General features: G+C 43.3%; 2 protein-coding genes across 9 annotated transcripts in view; both read left to right on the top strand.

Annotated features, from left to right (window-relative positions):
- Positions 1-7925, top strand: part of LOC119023459 (WAS/WASL-interacting protein family member 1) — a 43658-nt gene extending 35733 nt beyond the window's left edge. For all 7 annotated transcript variants that reach the window (XM_037105399.1, XM_037105403.1, XM_037105402.1 and 4 more), the window contains exons 8-9: positions 1496-1630; positions 4127-7925. In XM_037105399.1, the coding sequence (XP_036961294.1) occupies positions 1496-1630; positions 4127-4633 (642 nt within the window). In that variant the 3' untranslated portion in view covers positions 4634-7925. The remainder of the gene's footprint in view (positions 1-1495; positions 1631-4126) is intronic.
- A 958-nt stretch (positions 7926-8883) lies between these two features.
- Positions 8884-18398, top strand: part of si:rp71-79p20.2 (SLC2A4 regulator) — a 42898-nt gene continuing 33383 nt past the window's right edge. For both annotated transcript variants that reach the window (XM_037104487.1, XM_037104485.1), the window contains exons 1-2: positions 8884-9371; positions 10794-11029. In XM_037104487.1, coding sequence (XP_036960382.1) covers positions 9114-9371; positions 10794-11029 — 494 coding nt within the window. In that variant the 5' untranslated portion in view covers positions 8884-9113. The remainder of the gene's footprint in view (positions 9372-10793; positions 11030-18398) is intronic.

The raw sequence follows: 18398 nt of genomic DNA, 5'->3' as shown, positions 1-18398 counted from the left end.
TGTGTGTGTGTGTGTGTGTGTGTGTGTGTGTGTGTGTGTGTGTGTGTGTGTGTGTGTGTGTTCCCGTTGAAGCTATCAGCAAGTCTATCTAGAAACGGCTAACAGGTAGCCGGCAGCCAGTGTGGGGATAAATAATGTCCACATATTGAAGCCATTTACTCTGCCCCAGCTTCTATTACTCACCCCCGCTGCACAGGAGGAGCATATAAAAGCTTAATCATCCTCGGTCGCATGTGCACACACCACCACACTCATTCTAATTGGTTGCTAATTGGTTTTGATCACCAGCAGTGATAAAAAAAAAAAAAGAAAAAAATTCAACAAGAGCACTTACTTGTTTGGTTATTGTTTTAATATGAAGTCCATTTTATATAAAGCAGGCATTTATTTCTCTTTTTTTCAGAAAAGGAGCACATATGCCTACTTCATAACAGAGGAATTACCTCTGCTAGAAGGGTTAAATAGGGGTTATGTCTCTGCAGCGTCGGTCTGTCACCAGGATATGTTTGACTGAATATATTTGCATAAGAGCAACTGATTAACTGTTGCTGAAAATAACAGCCGAGCAGGCGTTCCTTGACACAAAATGGCTCGTACAATCCAACAAGCCATCTAATAATTAGTTTGAACGTATTTTTCAAGCATCATTGTTTTTGAAAAGATACGGACTCAGGGATCATTTCCAACACCCACTCACTTTTTGACTGAGTCGTTTGTTTGTTTTGGATCACCACATGAAAGCTGGAGAGCAAAAAAGAAGTAAAAACGCCAGATTGGTATTGTGGAATACAAAAAAACCCAAACTTTTATGAATATAAGCTTAACTCCATAATTCTGGTTCCAGCAGTATTGATCAAATTTGGTAGTAGCTGTCCACATTAATCCCACAGTGCAAGTGTGACATCCATATATCTGACCTTCAAAACAAATGGACTCTCTCTCTCTCTCTCTCTCTCTCTCTCTCTCTCTCTCTCTCTCTCACACACACACACATGCACAGTTCGCCCATGCTGTGCAGCATGGTCACTATTTACCCGCTGAGCAAACACAGCAAATGAAAACTTCCACAAGTCACACAGACAAACACACACATGGAAAAAGAAAAAAAGAAGAAACGAAGAAAAACCCACACTCACTGTCAGGCACAACACAGCTCACCTCAACTTACAATAACATATCAATATGTTGGCAAAGAAAATGAAGGTAGCTATGAAACTCCATGTCTTAACTTCTGTTCACTTTCCCCTCATCATCCCCTCAACGCCACCAGAAGGAGTCATAAAGTTGTAAAAAGAAAAAAAAGCTTAAAAATACTAGTAAAAATATCAGTATTTGGCGCCAGTGCATCACAAGAGGAAGTGAAACGACGCATTCCGGATTTTATATTTTGCCTCCTCTCTAATGTAACAATGTGTATAACTGTGTGATTTATTTTTGCACAGTGATCGCAGTCAACAATACTTTCCTGAGCTCACCAATTGATTTTGTTTACCAGGAGGCAGTGTTCATGGGCAACGGAGAGCAGTACATCTGGAAGCCCCCAGAGGAAGAGGACATCATCACCTTACACCCGCCTCCACTCCGCGGAGAGAATGGACAGGGGCACCCGTCACCCCCAACCGCAAAGGAGGTAATGTGTAAATGTGTGTGTGGGACCACTGTACAGGGGACTGGATCTTACAGACAGATGGACAGATGGACAGGTCCCTGATTTGTGACTGCTGTGTTTACTGACAGGGGCGCCCATTTGATTCATAACACCGTTGCCCTGTGACCCACCTGTCATACAAGGTTTCTGCTTACAGCCCAGGGGTTGCGTTACACGGATCACAAATGTTACACAGTACACAAACTGACCTCTATACACACAAACACACACACACAGATAGATAGAAAGATAGATATAGATATTCTCTTTATATATATATATATATATATATATATATATATATATATATATATATATATATATAAAGACTCTAAGCCACTGCGGTAAGCATTATGTGGAGATTAACGGGTTAAATCTGCTGTTTGGCTTGTGAGTTTAACTCCTCCTCTGCAAATCTGACTGGTACACAGAGCAGCTGGCCTTGACTGTGTTTCTGCATTCTCTCTCTTAGACTCTTTCAAACTTTCATTCCTGACTTTTTTTTTCTTTTCCAAACTTTTTCTCTCCCTTAGTTGCTGTGTTTTTCCATTTGAGAGTTTGTTGTTGCCCTAACATGCCCCTATACTCTGTATCCTCTGGAGTTTGTCAGTTGCAGCCGTCAGAAGGCGTTGAGTTTCCACTCCCACCTCAATCTCTTTCTCGTCTCACCCTCCCTCTGCTCCACTCCCTTCGTGGCTATTAGGAGGCGCTGCCTTCCTCAACCAATCACGTTGCAAGGAGCATGTCTCACCAGATGAATATCAACTGCTTGCCGACCGTTTGGAAATGTCTGCCATATTTGCTATTCATAAAGTTGATCACACACAGATGCATCAGTCATGCATACTGTTGTGTTTCCATGGATAATCATTGCATGCTGAAGCAAAATGGGACTTCTCAGAGCTTAGCTCAGAGCAGAGAGCTAAAGAAGTTTGATAGGAGATGTAACAGAAAGGAGTGCAGGCGAGAGGGGAGGAGAAAAGACAACATACAATGCACTGGCTTCCTCAACAGCTGCAGCCCAGTTTTGAAATCCCCATCATCTTGTGACTTCCTTCCTCTGCTGCACAGAGTTGCAGATTCTGTGTGCACAAACGCACACACACACACACACACACACACACACACACACACACACACACACACAGCACGTTGTGTGCACACATTTGTAGCATACGCCAGGGTCTTTGTTTATCCAGAAAGGTCACACAAGAGATTTGTGGGGGCAGGGTGTGAATGTTACAGAGAAGGAGAGATGTGCATTATATTCCCCAAGCTCAACTAATGTTTCTTTTTTCTCCTATATAAGGCATGTAAAGTAATGGCACTGTGAAAGTAAAGGCCAGGTGAGTGCACACAGAGAACAGTCCAGCCCGTTGTCTCTGTGCTCTCAGGTTTCAGTTTTTTCAGGGGCAGAACAAAAACAAGGCCAATCTGTGAGTGTGTTTGGGAGGGAGAGAGTTTGCATAGCCAGTGTTTCTCAGGGCCACTAGAGCAGAGCTGCTGGTCTGGGTGTGAACACGGAAGGTAAACATTACCATGTCCCACAATCCTCTGGTCTTCTGCTCCCCCGGTGGAATTTTGACACAGAAATGCCAAAGGTCACTGCACTGGTTTATCAGAATCCTCTACAAGACATTGTGCACGTCACCCAGCTAGGAGTCGAGCAATCAAACAGGCTTCACTGGGAGCACACACTGCTCAGATACTGTACATGAATGCCTTTACAGACACATGTATACTCTTAACTCATAAACTGAACATGCACGCCTCATTTAAAACTAATAAAATGTAGGCAAAGTCCATCAGTGAACACTGCTTAGCAGTTGTTGTTTTTTTCCCAGTCAGTTGGCTGATCTCCAGATCTTTCACACCATACCCCGTTGTTCTGTTGCCAAAGCAGTTGTGGTGAAATTTTAACAGGTCCATCCACTGCAAAGCTAGCTCTGCCTCACTGCATAGACCTCAACAGACTGATAACACAGTTTACTCTGTCTTATCCTACCGTCAAAATAGGTCAGGTTACAGCACAGAGCGAGCTCTGTCAACACATGCGCACACTGCCACACACACCCACCAACCCACCCACACAGTACGCGCTCACATTCATTTGCACACACCGAATTAGCTGCATTATATGTTTACTCTCATTCTGACAGATTGAACCTTTATGTCTGGCACACATGCAGACGGACATACAGAAATAGAGGAAGTCAGCCTGTGCTCATAGCTGCTCATAAACTTGAGACTTAAATATGGGAACATGCAACACAGTGACTATTAATTTAAATCCCATCAGGATTTGAATCAGTCGAGGTTATTGACATTCACTCAGGGAGACGACGTTGTGAAAGAAGGGAATAACAGTCACCTTATATTTCAGGAGCTGCCACCCATAGACTGTTGGATGGAGCTGTACTGTAGTTCTGTGTCATTAACTGACACCATACTCTGCTTTCTTCTTGTGTGTGCGCTCAGATTGCAGACACCTACTCTATCGTGTGTAAAAACCAGAAGAAGAAACCTATGGAAAACAACGGATCAAAGACCCTCCCGCGCTCCTTTGGTGGAGACCGAAATGCTTCCCGGGGCCGAGGCCGAGGAGTCCAGGGCCAGGCGCGTTCCCAGGAGGAGCCCTGCTATGAGCCGGTAGGAGATAGGTCCTGGTCCACATGTGCCATGGCCGAGCCTGACCATGCGTACGCTACTATTGACCCCCATCGGAAACGTGAGCAGGCGGCAACCAATAACAGCACAGCTGGGGGTACTGCCACGCTGAAGAGGAAGAAGCAGACGCCGCAGCAGCAGGCAGCACCAGTGGCACCTCAGGGCTCAGGACCCGCCAGCCTTCCTGCCAGAGGCCTTCCCGGTGGGGAAAACTTCTATGAGACCATCAGCGATGTGAAACAAGGGGCCAACAGCTCCAGCACCACCACCATCTTCACCTTCAACGATGGGATGGAGATGTATGTAACTGGCCTGTAGCTGGCTGAGGGCCCACTGGTACAGAGTCATGAAAGGGACCCTCCTGTTCACTGGCCAACAGGTTGTTGTACATAGATACAAGGCCCTATACAGACAAACAACATGAGAATCCATTTTGTGATGACATCAGGTACAAACAGGGTCTTAATCCAGGTTCAGACTTCCTTTGATTGGTCTGTACTTCAGAACCAGCCTAAGCCTAGTCCACCCCAAATATGGACCAAATACATTTTATCTAAAAAAAAAAAAAAGAAAAAAAGAAATCTGGAATATACATCTTCACCTGTGTCACTGACCATACTCACCTGTTTGTGCATCATTTTCCATAATATCTTTATTTTTATATGAACACTGTACTCTTTAAAGAGTATGTGGTGTAACTCACAACTTTTAATATATATGGAAAAAAATAATGTGCATGTATTGTGCAAACTCACCTGAAAAAAAAAAAAACAGTAGTGGCAAGGAAACTGGGTGTGTTAGGAGTATGAGGCACACTGTTAGCTATTGTCACCCATATACACAGACACACACACACACACACACACACACACACACGAGCCTCATCTTCAGGAGACCTATGTAATATAAGCAGATGGATGTCACAGAGATTTGCGGTACTTAGCTCTCCCTCAGCAAACATCTGAAACAGGTTCTCTGTGCGCGCTGGCTGGATGCCCGGCAGACAGAATGGTGGTGCTTTGTTCAAACATGGGCCTAGAATTTGTAGGCCTGCTACACAGAAGTAATTGAAGGCTCTAGCCCCCCATTTCACAATAAACCATCGATGTGTCTTAAGCTTATCGGCAGTTATCAGCCCTCGTGATGACTATAAACGCTGACTTTTGATAATATCACCTTCGCATAAATTATTAGATTAGTCAACAAACCATGCTCAGATTCGACAGACATCTGCAGCCAGAGGCACAATGACACATCCCGACACACACCCCCATATCCCCCCACACACACAGATACACTCATACTTGGCACAGTCATGCAAGGTAAAGCAATCAGGTCAGGGACATCGAGTGGGTTGTACAAGAATTCCCCAAGAGTGATATGGGTGGCCAATTTCACAATGCAAGACCTTTACTGTATTACTATTAACAAATATATTATACATATGATTAATAAGAGGAAGTGTGTTCCTTTATATTCTAAAAAAAAAATAGGGAGTGAAAGAGTGTTGAAACAAATATGGGATGCTTCATCCTGTGCAGTTACTATGTCATGTCCTTTGGGCACTGTAAACATGTGATTTTATGACCATTGTAATTTTGCACTGGACAGCTGCAGGGTTGGCTTAATTACGCATTAACATGCTGTATAGGGCGTTTCTGAGCACAGTTCTGATTCGCTCTCAGGTCTCAAGTCAAAGCCAGAGCGCCGCGCAGCTCGTCAGACTTACGTCTGGTGGTTGAAATAGCAACAGAGGGCTCGGACTCCAAGGAAAATAAAGAGCTGGGCATAAAAATTACTAGCGAGTGTCTTTTGGAAGGTTGCCTCTCACCCGTTCCCCACCCTTGTCTCCAGCCTCTGCTCCGAGTTCTCTTCCATTACAAACAACATCTTTCCCATGTAGCTTTGGGAACAAAAAGGAGAGGAAGAAACGAAAAACATTAGATGCTTAATAAATGGGCATAAAGATAAGAGGCGAAGAGGGATGCAAACTGCTCACAGGCCGAGAGATGAAGGGTGCATTACAATGATCTCACTGTGAGACAACCATGCAAAGAGAAGACGGGTTTAGAAAGGTTAGTATCAAAAAATGTATAAATGCTACTGTGTCAGGAAGTATGTAAAAACAAATGCACTCTGTATTTTAATGCACTGTTTATTTTTTCTTACCTACTGACAATACCATTGGTTTAAAAAGCTCATGCCACTGCCATGAAAAACGAATATGTTTATGTTGTTGGTGCAATTTTTTCCTGCTTGATCAAAAAAAAGTGCATGCTTTAATATATGGAGATGAAAACAAATATTGTGGTACTTAATTGATCTCTTGTTAATCTTTTCTGTTGTACTTTTTTTTTCTTTCTTCCATGTGATGCAAAGCAGCAGTCAGTTTTTCCAAAGTCACAACTTGGAGGAGGAGGAGGAGGAGGAGGAGGAGGAGGAGGAGGAAAGAGAAGTAGAAAATAGAGAGAGAAGCCGCTGGGAGTTTTAAGGCAGAGCGTTGTTTATCCTCGGCTCTGGGGGAGAGAGAGAGCGATGGAGGTGAGGGGGAAGAGGAGGAACAGCTAGTATAAAGCTCGACGGGGATCACTGCGAATGGACACAGACCCAAAGGACCCTCCTCCTTCTGATCTGTTTTTACGTGCGCGAGCACACACACACACACACACACAACACACAACATCGAGCAATGTGCATTTAGGGGATGGAGCACACTTTGCTTCCACTTGGTCAGCCCTTGCTTATACTCCCTCCCCCAGCTGTGTTCATCCTCTAATAACCGACACAGACTTCTCTTTTCTCTGCTTCACCTCTCTCCCTCGCAGTTCAGGGGAGGGGCCTTTGATGTCCAGTTCTGAGGGGCTCAGGGAGTGATATGAAGGGGCTGGGGCGGCGGGGGTGGGGGGCTGGAGGGGGCGGGGGTCAGGCCAACCCCAGGCTGATATCAACAATGCACCAACGGCTCAACTACTGCCCGATATGAAAAATGGCTAACAGCTGAGGTGCTTAACAAGCTCTGTTGAGGCTTCCCTTAGACAATGCTGGCTGGAAATCGCTATCACACTTAATCCTTTTTCTCTGGCTGTCACTTTATGTGTCACATTTTCTTTATCCTTAGAGAAAAGCACTGATCTGATATATTTTGTCGAACACTGTTACACACTGAATCGAGACAGATGTTCATCGCACAAACAAATACAGTATGATGATGTAAATGTGTAAAATATTCAAATGTTGCTGTTCTGATGTTGTTCCAATGTAACATACAGTATACAGTATATTTGTTGCAAAAAAAAAAGAAAAAAGATGGTTATCACAGACACATTGTACTTTGTGGATGCAAAAAATGTTTTCATGCTTTCCATGCAGATACAGATGCTGTTTGTTAATTGTCTTCAGATATAATTATGGGCCAATACTGCTGTGACAGCTGTAGCTAATGTTGTATGTTCTTAAAGCACAGGGTTTAGTTTAAAAAATAAATAAATAAATATAATAAAATATAGTGTGAAAGTGCAGATATGCAAAAGATTGTAATGTTTTATATTAACCTTCATAAAATATTAAAGTGAGTTTTTACTTTTCTAATAAAGTGGCACATTATAACGTGTGTTTGTCTTTTGCCTGAAGTCTTATTGCTCTGTACACTCTACACAGCACTGCGGCTCTGTAGCAACCTCACAGTAATAACTGTAGCTTGCAATAAATGCCACTTGCGATAAAATCTGTATGTGTAAAATTAAGCAATAAAGCTGCCTCTGCAGGCATTTTAGCAAAGGTAGCATAAGGAGGCCATTGGGTGCCTCCAACTACTGGAATAAAAAGAAAATGTGTTCATATATCTTTCAGTAATCGCAGTTTGAAAACAGAGGGATGTGAAAAATATTACATTTGTTTTGTATATTAGGTATTATTAACCAAATGTAACACACAAAAGCACAGTGTCTCTGTTATCTTGTCCACCATATAATGCAATAAAATCAACATAACCAGCTGACCATCTGAAAATAGGCTGGATTTAAATCAAGCAAACCTGAGAGACTTGCTTCATGAACCACAGTATTTGCAGGGCTGTATTTTTGCATTGCATTATTCTGCATGCAGGACAATATGTCGACAAATAAGGGGGGTTTCTAACTTTTATGAGCAGTATTATTCTGACCGAAGTTGTTCATTTCAGCCACGACGAAACGCTTGCGAAGTAAGGTGGGTGAAGCGTCAACGTGAAGCGCCCAAATCACCGTTTGATTAGCGACAAACGTAAGTGCGCAGTTTCCTACTGAAGCCTGCAGACTGCTTCCTTTCCTCTCTCCAGCTCGCCTCGCAGACCGGCTCTCAGTCGACAGACACCGGCCGGTAAACTGCATGACACGCCCCCTCCCCTCTTCCACCCACATTACTTGGATTAAAAAAAAAAATGATTGACGCTCTGGAGCCGACCAATCAGAGGCCGCCTCGACGTGGAAGCGTGCCAGAGTGTAATGTTTATGTACGCGGCGGACCAATGGGAGTGAGGTACAGGGGGCGTGGCATTCTTTTGGAGGAAAGAGGCAAAACAATATCCTCCTGACCGGGCGGCTTTTTGGATATCCTGGGTAGTGTTGGTGGCGGCGGAGGCGGTGGTGGAAAAAAAAAAAAAAAAACTTTACATGTAGACTAGAATAGAAGTTTAAAGATACAGACGGCACCTATCAACTCGCGACAATCCTGATAAATGTATCTAACTCCAGCAATTTGCACTAAAATCTATAGAAAGCTGGTCTTCTTTCTTTAGTCTCCACTCGCCCCCTGTCTGAATATGGATGCCAGATATATTTTGGAGAAGTCGTCGGTTGGGACGAGGGTCGGCGGTGCGGACTTCAACTGCCGGGCAGGCCGCTCCGTGCTCCGCGACAACCACGAGAAGAACGGCCCCGTGCCGGCGTTCACAAACGGGCCCGTCCTCTACAAATTCGTAATGGACGGCGGCTCGGCGGCGGAGGTTAAAGGCGAGGGAACCTATTCAAAAGGGAACGGATTTTCACCGGTTGGTCGAATATTGCACGACGTGGAAAAAGTAAGTGCCGTTCATTCGTGTTTACGTGTACGCAACGTGACTCTGTGAGCCGGTAAAGTCAACTGCGCAGCCAAGTTAGAGCAGGACATAAAGTCGAGCGTGTGGCGCTAACCTGTCATTAGGCGGTGTACTGTGGAGTCTGACAGCTCCTCAGACCGCCGTTATTACATATTAACGGTCGCGGTGCTCGACCGTGAAGCTCACACGAGACCACAACTACTGTACATTGTGTGTGTGGTAGGCAGCACAGTTGCAACTTTCGAGCCCACCTTTCCCCCCCCCCCCAAGTGTCATCAGCTGCTGTCGACGCTTGCTTGTAATCGCGTCGTATTAAAAACCGCTTTAAATGGCGGCTCGTTTTGTGTGCAAAGTTTAGCAGAAAAAAGGGGGGCTGGGACTTCAAAACTACTAGCCATACCCCCTCCCCCATAACTCCAGGGTGGAGCTACAGCCCAGGCTTCCTGCCCGGCTTCCCTCAACACACTGCTGAACTAGTGACTGTACTTGTATGTCGTCGTCTGTCGTGTGTGTGTATATATATATATATATATATATATATATATATATATATATATATATATATATATATATATATATATATATATACTTGTGCAGAATTGCAGTGCATGCTTTATAACATTTTGTGGCCTGTCTGTGTTTTATCTGTTCAAACTCAGTTATTGAATCATGTCATATAGTTACTAATTAACCCTGCTGCATCAAGTATCCTTACATGGATAATTACCTCACCTACTTGTGGAAGTGGATCCTATGGCATCTTACTCAAATAATGAACTGGATGGCTATGTGTGTCCATTGGAACATGTTAATGGAAGTTGGGCATGATCCAGGGCTTCATTGTCCGTTTTTCTGACTTGAATAATTACATGATATTCTTTTTTGCTGCAACAATTATAAATTCTCACAGCCAGACATACATGAATTATACTTTAGATGAGCCGATAATGATTATATATCCTCATTTCTTCTTTTTTACGATCAAGTGTCTCATCTAGGTTGCTTTCTTATTTTAAGTTGCCATAAAACATAGTTTATCATAGTTTATCATATCAAGCAAGTCAAAATCAGAATAGAGGACAGCAGCTTTGACCTCAACCACAAGTTTTGCATTTATTTATTAAGTGCCCAAGTGTTTACACATACTTCTTGCATCTTTTGGAAACATATCAAAACAATCTGAAGAGGGCGACGAAAGCAGGAACAGGTTTTTTGACCTGGGATAGCCCTCGCTGTGGTTGGCTCCTGAAGGTTCATAAGGTGCCATAGTTAAAAACAGTTAAGGAAGAGGAAGATGGTTGTCAACAAAATGGTTAGTTTGTCACACAAAGCCTCTGATGGAGGCATGCTGATTATTGGCACACCAATAATTGACTTTACTGTTTTACTGCTTCATTTTTCTAGAATGGCCTGGGGGACCAAAAAGACACAGGTTCCTCTGGGATCCTGAAGAGGGGCAGTCCTACCCACTGCCCAGGCTTAAACGGGCACTTGCCAGGCGGCTTCATGCACTTGGACATCAGGAACCCAGGGAAACAGGCAGAGCTGGCCAACAACTACAGGGCAGCACAAGGGCGAAACATACCACCGACAGATAGACAGCCCCTCTCCTCCTCCCACATCCCGGTCCCTAGACACAGGTACAGAGAGGCTGATGACAGCCGGAGTCATGAACCCCTGCTGTGTCTACATTTTTGCATTGATTCAAGGTTGCATAATGTGTGAAAAGGGACATCATTTTCAAGCAATGCAGTCATTTTATGGGATTAAACTTGTGGCTGGGCAATACATCATTGTTATATTGTCTTAGATTATTAATATCATTTCTTAGGTGTTATCTTTCCCTAGTTTTAAAGGCTGCATTACATTAACGTGATCTAATAGTCTGAACTAATTCAAAACTAATATTTGCCTTAGCTGTCTTCATCATATCCACATTACTGATGATTGTTTATCAATAATCTCATCAAAGTGTTTTGCACTCATAGTCACACCTACAATATTGTCACATTATTGATATCGAGGTGTTTGGCCAAAAGTAAGCCAGAAAATATCACATTATTTTAAGGCCATACCGCCCAGGCCTCACTTGGCTTGACATTTAAACACAAAATTTGGGTGGATGTAAGATTGAGTTCATTGGATTCTGACCATTTTTGTGTGCACAGCTTTTGTTTCTATTCAGCCAAGTCAAAGTGCTAATTTGACACTGACTTAAGGGTGATGCAAATAATCAATAACTTCCATACTTAACTCCAAACCTGTGTTCAGTGTCTTGAATAAAAGTGGAATTCTCCCTCTGGCTACAACCGTACAGTGGTTTGGGCATGAATGTTGTGGGGGCGCACTGGTCAACTGACCACATGTTTGGTGTTCCATCCAGAACAGTTTCGAAATATGCCCTCAGAGAGCCAGAGCCGGAGATGAGGGCCGGGATTGCCCAATCACTTGACGGATGGAAAAAGGGGAGAAGGAATAGGATAGATACAGTATGTTGGTGTTGTTTACTGGTAAATCAGTTAAATGCTTTGAGTTTTCACAAATGAATCGTCTCACTGTCTCTGCAATACATTGGTAGTACAATCCACCATTGACCCTCTTTTGACAGGCCATGCTGGTGGATCTGCCAGTGTGCTGTGCTCTGTGTGTGTAAGGCAGGAGAAAAAGCTTCATTGTGTATGACTGTGTTTGATTCGATGTTAAATGTGCAGTTCAGTGAGTTTTTGCTGCCGTTGTTTCACATCATTTTGGTTCACACATGCTCATTTGTGTTCAGGACATTCTTTGATAGACCTTTAAGACAAACTTACGTGGGCATACTGATTGTTTCACTCAGAGGAAGGAGAAAATGCATCCAGGGACAAGCCTAGTGCACTGATGAGTGATTATGTAACAGCAGAGAGCACTGGGAGAGGCTGTGGGCGGTGCCTAGGCACCCTTTAGTTCATTTTACACAGCTATTGGTTACTGTCTCTGTCAAGTTGTTGTCTGTCTGCTAGACAGCAAATGTCTGGTGGCAGTATAGTACAGTCCAAAAACTGAGCAGCTCTTCATCAAATCGGCATAGAAACATCAGAACATTTCTTTCCAAGCCTATCTACCATAATTGTAAACTGATTATTTAGTCCATCAACAACTGCTGAGAGTCGTCTTGATAGTAGGTGTGGTGCGTACACAAACTATTTTTCATCCATCTCTCTTTATCACGTGAACTTCATGTGCTTCTTGTCATGTATGATCTGAGGGAGTGGCTGTGGGGAGCATGCAAGACTGAACGTGCTTTTAAACCAGTGTGATGCTCTGCCTTCCTCTTTGTGAGTGCCTGTACGAGAGTGTATGGCCACCACAGACAAGTTCTCCCCTCTCGATCCGGCTCTTAGCCAGATTTTAAACATCTCTTTTCCACAGTATGTTGGCAGTTATCTCAGAAAACTGCCACCACAATAACAAACTCTGAGTTGACACCACACAGCCGCTGATAGAGGTTGCATAACATTATATAACTGTGTGGTCTATTAGCCAGGCCTCTTTGTTGTTGCATTGCCCTTTTAGATTAAGTCCACATCTTTACCCTGCTAAAGTTGGCTTTTGTGTTGCAGTCAGTGATGAGAGGCTTTGCTCTCCTCTCTCACAACCAAACAATCCATTATTCATATTTTTGTTGAAAACATTGTATCTGTTTGGTGAATTGATAGTGCTTATCCCACCATTCTCTAGCCAGATGTACATACATGTGGCTGTGATCGCAGATTTATAAGAGCAGTTTGAAAATGCACAATAGTTGCATTGTTATTCTGTGTGAGCAACCATTTCACCAAGTTACATAGTTACACTACACTCATTCACACTAGTGGTTCGCAGTGGCAGCTATTTTTCTCCATGTAGTGGTCACAGTGGGGAGTTTGTGCTTGACATTAGTATGTGTGTGCAGTTTTGTGTCTGTGGGTGTATCCCTGATTGTGCATTAGCTGCACACAGTGCCCTGCTTTTGGATAATGTCAACAATACCATTTATTTCCATTTGCTCCCCACTAGCTATGGTAATACTGCCATTGTGTTACAGGATTAAATATGTTTAAATAGACCTTGGCTCCAAAGCTGTCTTCTCCTCCACACCTGTGTGTGTTCTACATTCACCACTGTATCAGTGGCGTGGTCTTTCTCCCGGACAATGTTGCGCTTTCACACCTTGTCCTGTCAGTTTGCATATGCTGCAAAATAGGTTAAAACCCTTTTAGACAAGCCCAGGCAAAGATCTCTCAGGAGTGGAAGGAGGAGGGAACCAATACACTCTCTGACTCACACATGTGCATATTCATATGAAAACATTCAAACATATACATATATTTAAACAGTTCGACCTGTCTTGTCACTCTATATGTGTGTGTCTCTTTCTTTCCCTTGTTCTGTCTCTGATTAAGTCACGCACACCCCAAAGCAGACCTTGTTCTACCTGTCAATACTCATCAGCAAAAGATCCAGTGCACTGATAACGGAACAAAGATGAGGACTGCTTAAGAGAGGAGGGGGCATTTGTTTTGATGAGAGAAAAAGCTTTTCTTTCTTATCTGTCCTTGGTCAGGTACACTATTACCACAGCAGGAGGATAACATGAATAGAAAACACTGAGCCCGCATAAACAGGACACCAGAGCAACCTACTGCAGTGAGGGGGGTCAGTGGTGGAGGGAAAAAGACGGCTCTGTTTTTAACATAATTACCGACCAGTCTCTGAAAGTCACCAGGAGGGTTTAGACTAAGCAGACAGGCAGGCTGGAGCAGAGTCCCCCACATCTCCATCCCCTTCTAACCACCCCACCACCAATCTTGTTCTCCCAAAGGAGACATTACAGCCGGTTGTTGAAGGTCAGAGTCAGAGGAGCAGCTACCTGCCCCCACTCTAGCCTGGGATGTCTAACCCACATCCCGACTGCTGACATGGCATCCCAAGTTGAGCACTTCTTCTCAGGTGGTTGTTTTCTTTTTATATTTTCCGTATAACGCAGAGTTGGTGTTAAGCATGTCAGTATTATCATTAGTTGCACAAAAATCCCTCTGAATGTGATGCTACATTAGCCTTGTGTCTTGCTTCCAGACCATAAGAGGTTAAAGCTCTTGCACTGACACAGGCAGGGGTGAAAGGTCGCCCTCAATGAATGGAGTCATGCAAGAGGGGAGGGTCAGACCAGGACACGAGCAGGCATCTGGCATGTCCGCTAGGTCAGGCTAAGCATCTGGGTTATGTGCTGCATAGACAATTTATTACCACGTAAGATTGTATCAGACAGCTCATCATCTAACGCTGCAGTGTTACTGTCTCCTGACTTGAAGGTGTGTGGAGGAGTGAGCATATAATATCAGAGATTTTTTTAAATTTAATTTGTGTTTTCAGGGTTCAGCTCTGCGGCTGGCTCTGAATCATTCATTCCTTCACTCGAATAAGATGCTCCAGCTAATGGTTGAAATATGTGCTCTGTGTGTGTGTGTGTGTGTGTGTGTGTGTGTGTGTGTGTGTGTGTGTGTGTGTGTGTGTGTGTGTGTGTGTGTGTGTGTGTGTGTAAAATGCCCTAACGAGACGTTAATCATCAGCTGTTATGCAGTAAAGAAGAAAGGCTAAATCGATTTCATAAGTGTGGAGAAGAGTAGGAGACTTGAAGGAATGCTTTCTGCAAACAGTCTGCTCTGCTGCAACAGTACTGTCAAGTACACAAAGTTAGGAATGGTACTAATACATTGACGTGGTTGTAGGGGTGCTGGAAATCCTTGAAAACGTTTGAATCTTAATACAATGCTTTCAAGGTTTGAAAAAGTGCTTGGATTTTAAATAAATCCCGGTGGATGAATAATTTGCTTTTTAGATAAATGTCACGTTGCCCTCTGTTTCAGTCACCCTGTTCTGCTTCAGTCTCAGTTTATTTTATGGTTTGTGGTTATTTTGAGACTTGGTTTGTAAAGTTAACAGCCCGTCGTGCTGTTGCGGCTGCCTTGCTCTGTGTACAGTCACTCGGCTACAAAACAAAAGTGTGATGAATGGTGAGCTTTTCTCCTCTCTCTCTGCCAGAAATCTATTTATGATACAGGATATGTAGTTAAATGGAAAAATGTGGGGTTTCAAACCAAAACACTTGGATGCTACAGTTTGATTGTGGATAACTTGTATTAAGTGGCAACTATACATTTCAAATATCAGAAATCGTTCATGTTAAATAGTGTATACTCCAGCAACGTTCCTTATGGACACAGAGAGAAAGAAACACTTATCAAGCGGGTGGGAAACTCTTGTGGAGCGGCTCTGGCACCGCTGCAGTGAAATGCTTTATCACTTGCTCACCCACACTAATAGACACTCACATAAGGCCTCCTGTTCTTAGAGATGCCATAGTCAACTGCCTTGCCTCTGTCTTCAATCAGTCTTTCTGTCCCTCTACTCTCTACACTGTTCTCCCCTTACCAACCAGCAGCTGCTGTGTGGCTTTCCCCCTCAGTCTACTCATCATATCCCTCCCAACGTTTTTTAATCTTTCTTGCAACTACTATCAAGAAATTGCTGTTCATGGTCCTAATATTTTACTTTGCTAGTTGTGTTGAAGCTGCATCTGTATGGAAGTTATCATTTTTAGCCTAAACATTGATTTTCCAGAGTATACGGCAGATAATGATAAAAAAAGGTCCTTGGTGATAAGGTTTGTGTCTAAGATGTTTCAGTTCTCTCTGCTTTGTAGAAATGTCCCCACCTCCCTTCTTTATCTCTTCCATGTTTTTTTTTTCCTTCTCTCTTGGGCTTTTGCCCTCTGCCCCTTTGTCTGAAGTACGACCGTCTAAATCCTACTCAAATCCAGAGGAGATGAAGCCCTCTGAACAATGCCGAGTCTCTCTCTTCCAGGAAAGATTATTCCATTCTCTTATAGACAATTCTGGTTCTAATCTGTCTGTCATGGTCACGTCTCTCTCTTTTCTGTCTCTTTGAGGCACTCATAAACACATGTCTGCAGCACGTAGGTGATACTGTTTAATTTTTACAAATTTTTCAGTGACTGTGTCCATTCAAAAGGTAGGAAAATTATAACATCCTAATGTCTGGAATGATCACAATATGTCTATTGGCACTGAAATTGCAGACTTGCAAACATTATATTCATAAGCCATAGAGGCAATTCTCCTCTGTTTGGCGTTAAAAGCTTCTTTTTTTTCCTTAAAATCACACTGACTAATCAGATGATGTCATTTTACATTCAAACAGTAGATTACAGCGATAAAGCTAATCCTACCGATTGTGTTATGTCTCACTGTGGCAGATTAATTTGCACAATGTGGTAGGAAAATTCTCTGAATGTACTGAGTAATGCTCCAGTGGATATGCAAATTGGTTCCAAAACCAGATCCGTGGTGGCAGAGAGTAAGGCTGAAGTAACTGTCTTCAAAATGTTCTGTAAGCCCTTAGTTTCACGGGGTTCGCTCTCTCCTGCTTGCAATTACTTATAAATATCCTCAAATACAAACACACACACACACACACACACACACACACACACACACACACACACACACACACACACACATACATACACAGTCTTGCGCAACTCAATCATAAGTCATCCCAGTCTGCTGATGACAAGCAGTGAAATTCAGCCCAGACTGCAAACAAGAGAAGTCTGAGAAACGCCTAACACTTTGTACTGTGCGGTGCTGAATGGCCTACATCTGCTTTCATGTTTTTGCTTTTTAATTAGTGTTCAGCATGTAGTTAAATATGCTCTCTCTTCTCTGTCAGGAAACGCTTTTTTCATTTAGGCAGCTTTTTTCCGATAAACATTAAGCCATTGTTTAGTTGTCTGTAGTTTATATGTTTATAGTTTTCAAATATTACCACAATTAAAGCACCCCCAGTCCTCTCTCTCCTCCACCATCCCCTCTTTCCCTCCCTTCTTGCTTTGTCAGTAACCAGTGAAACATCAAGGCTACCTTGACTTCACAGTGGCAGCATGTAGGATGTAAAAAACACAGTGCTGGCTGTGGTTTCTGACTGTATGCTGAGGAACGTCAGATGTCCTTGATCTCACTTATGATTAAAGGATTATCGAAAGCCCTGTCTTTTAGTTAAGTTATGGAAGAGAGCTGTTCTGAACTTCTGGCATCCCAATCGATTTTGTGTTGACACAGTTAAGCAAAGTGAGCATTGACCTTTCAAAATGCCTGAGCCTGGGCGCGGGATTGGATAAATCAAGCAGGAAAGGCACTGTTGAGATTAAATGGCTGCTCTACAGCTAGAAACTTGACTTAAGTACGTTTCAAAGATCTGGCTTAAATAAACAGTTGTGCGTGCCACACCCAGGCTGCTGGAACCCGTGGGCCCAGTTCTTCATAACCTCCTAGAAACCCCCTTTTTTACGCATCTGTCCTTAAGTGTGTGTGTGTGTGTGTGTGTGTAGACATGCATGTCCTTAACAATAGAGCTGTGTGAGCCTGGGTAATGTCCTTTACCGCCCTCAAAGGAATAGTGCTGTGGGACAAAACAATTGATCATGCAGCTTTACAAGTGAGCACTTGTTGTGGTTTTTATCCAGATTTTCCTCCTCAATCATACAGTGCACATACACACACATACATACACCATAATGGTGTACCCACAGTGAGGTAGTGAGGTTTCATTTAACACAGATCTGCTAGTTACACTGTCCCCCTGTCACCTCCTTGATATTGCACAAAAGTCCTCGTCCTGCTGAGTCAGCCAGCAGTATTCACACGTGTCGACACATCCACAAGTACATACTTTAAGTGACTCCTTATGTGCATGGCTACATATGATATTCACAAGCCGTCTGTGTAGAGCAATACAGAGAGAGAAGGAGGGAGAGAGGGGAGGGGGCAAGGATGATGACAGATTCTTGCTTTATGTGCACAGTGTTTGTTTTTTCACCCATTAGCTTGGGATCTGTGGTCTCTCTTGTTTAGAAAGATAAAGATAGATTTTTCACACAACTTCTCTCTTTTGGTTAGCTAAACCTCACAG

This window comes from Acanthopagrus latus, chromosome 7 (assembly GCF_904848185.1).
Source record: "Acanthopagrus latus isolate v.2019 chromosome 7, fAcaLat1.1, whole genome shotgun sequence".
Lineage (NCBI taxonomy): Eukaryota > Metazoa > Chordata > Actinopteri > Spariformes > Sparidae > Acanthopagrus > Acanthopagrus latus.
This window is presented reverse-complemented; position numbering and strand designations above follow the sequence as displayed.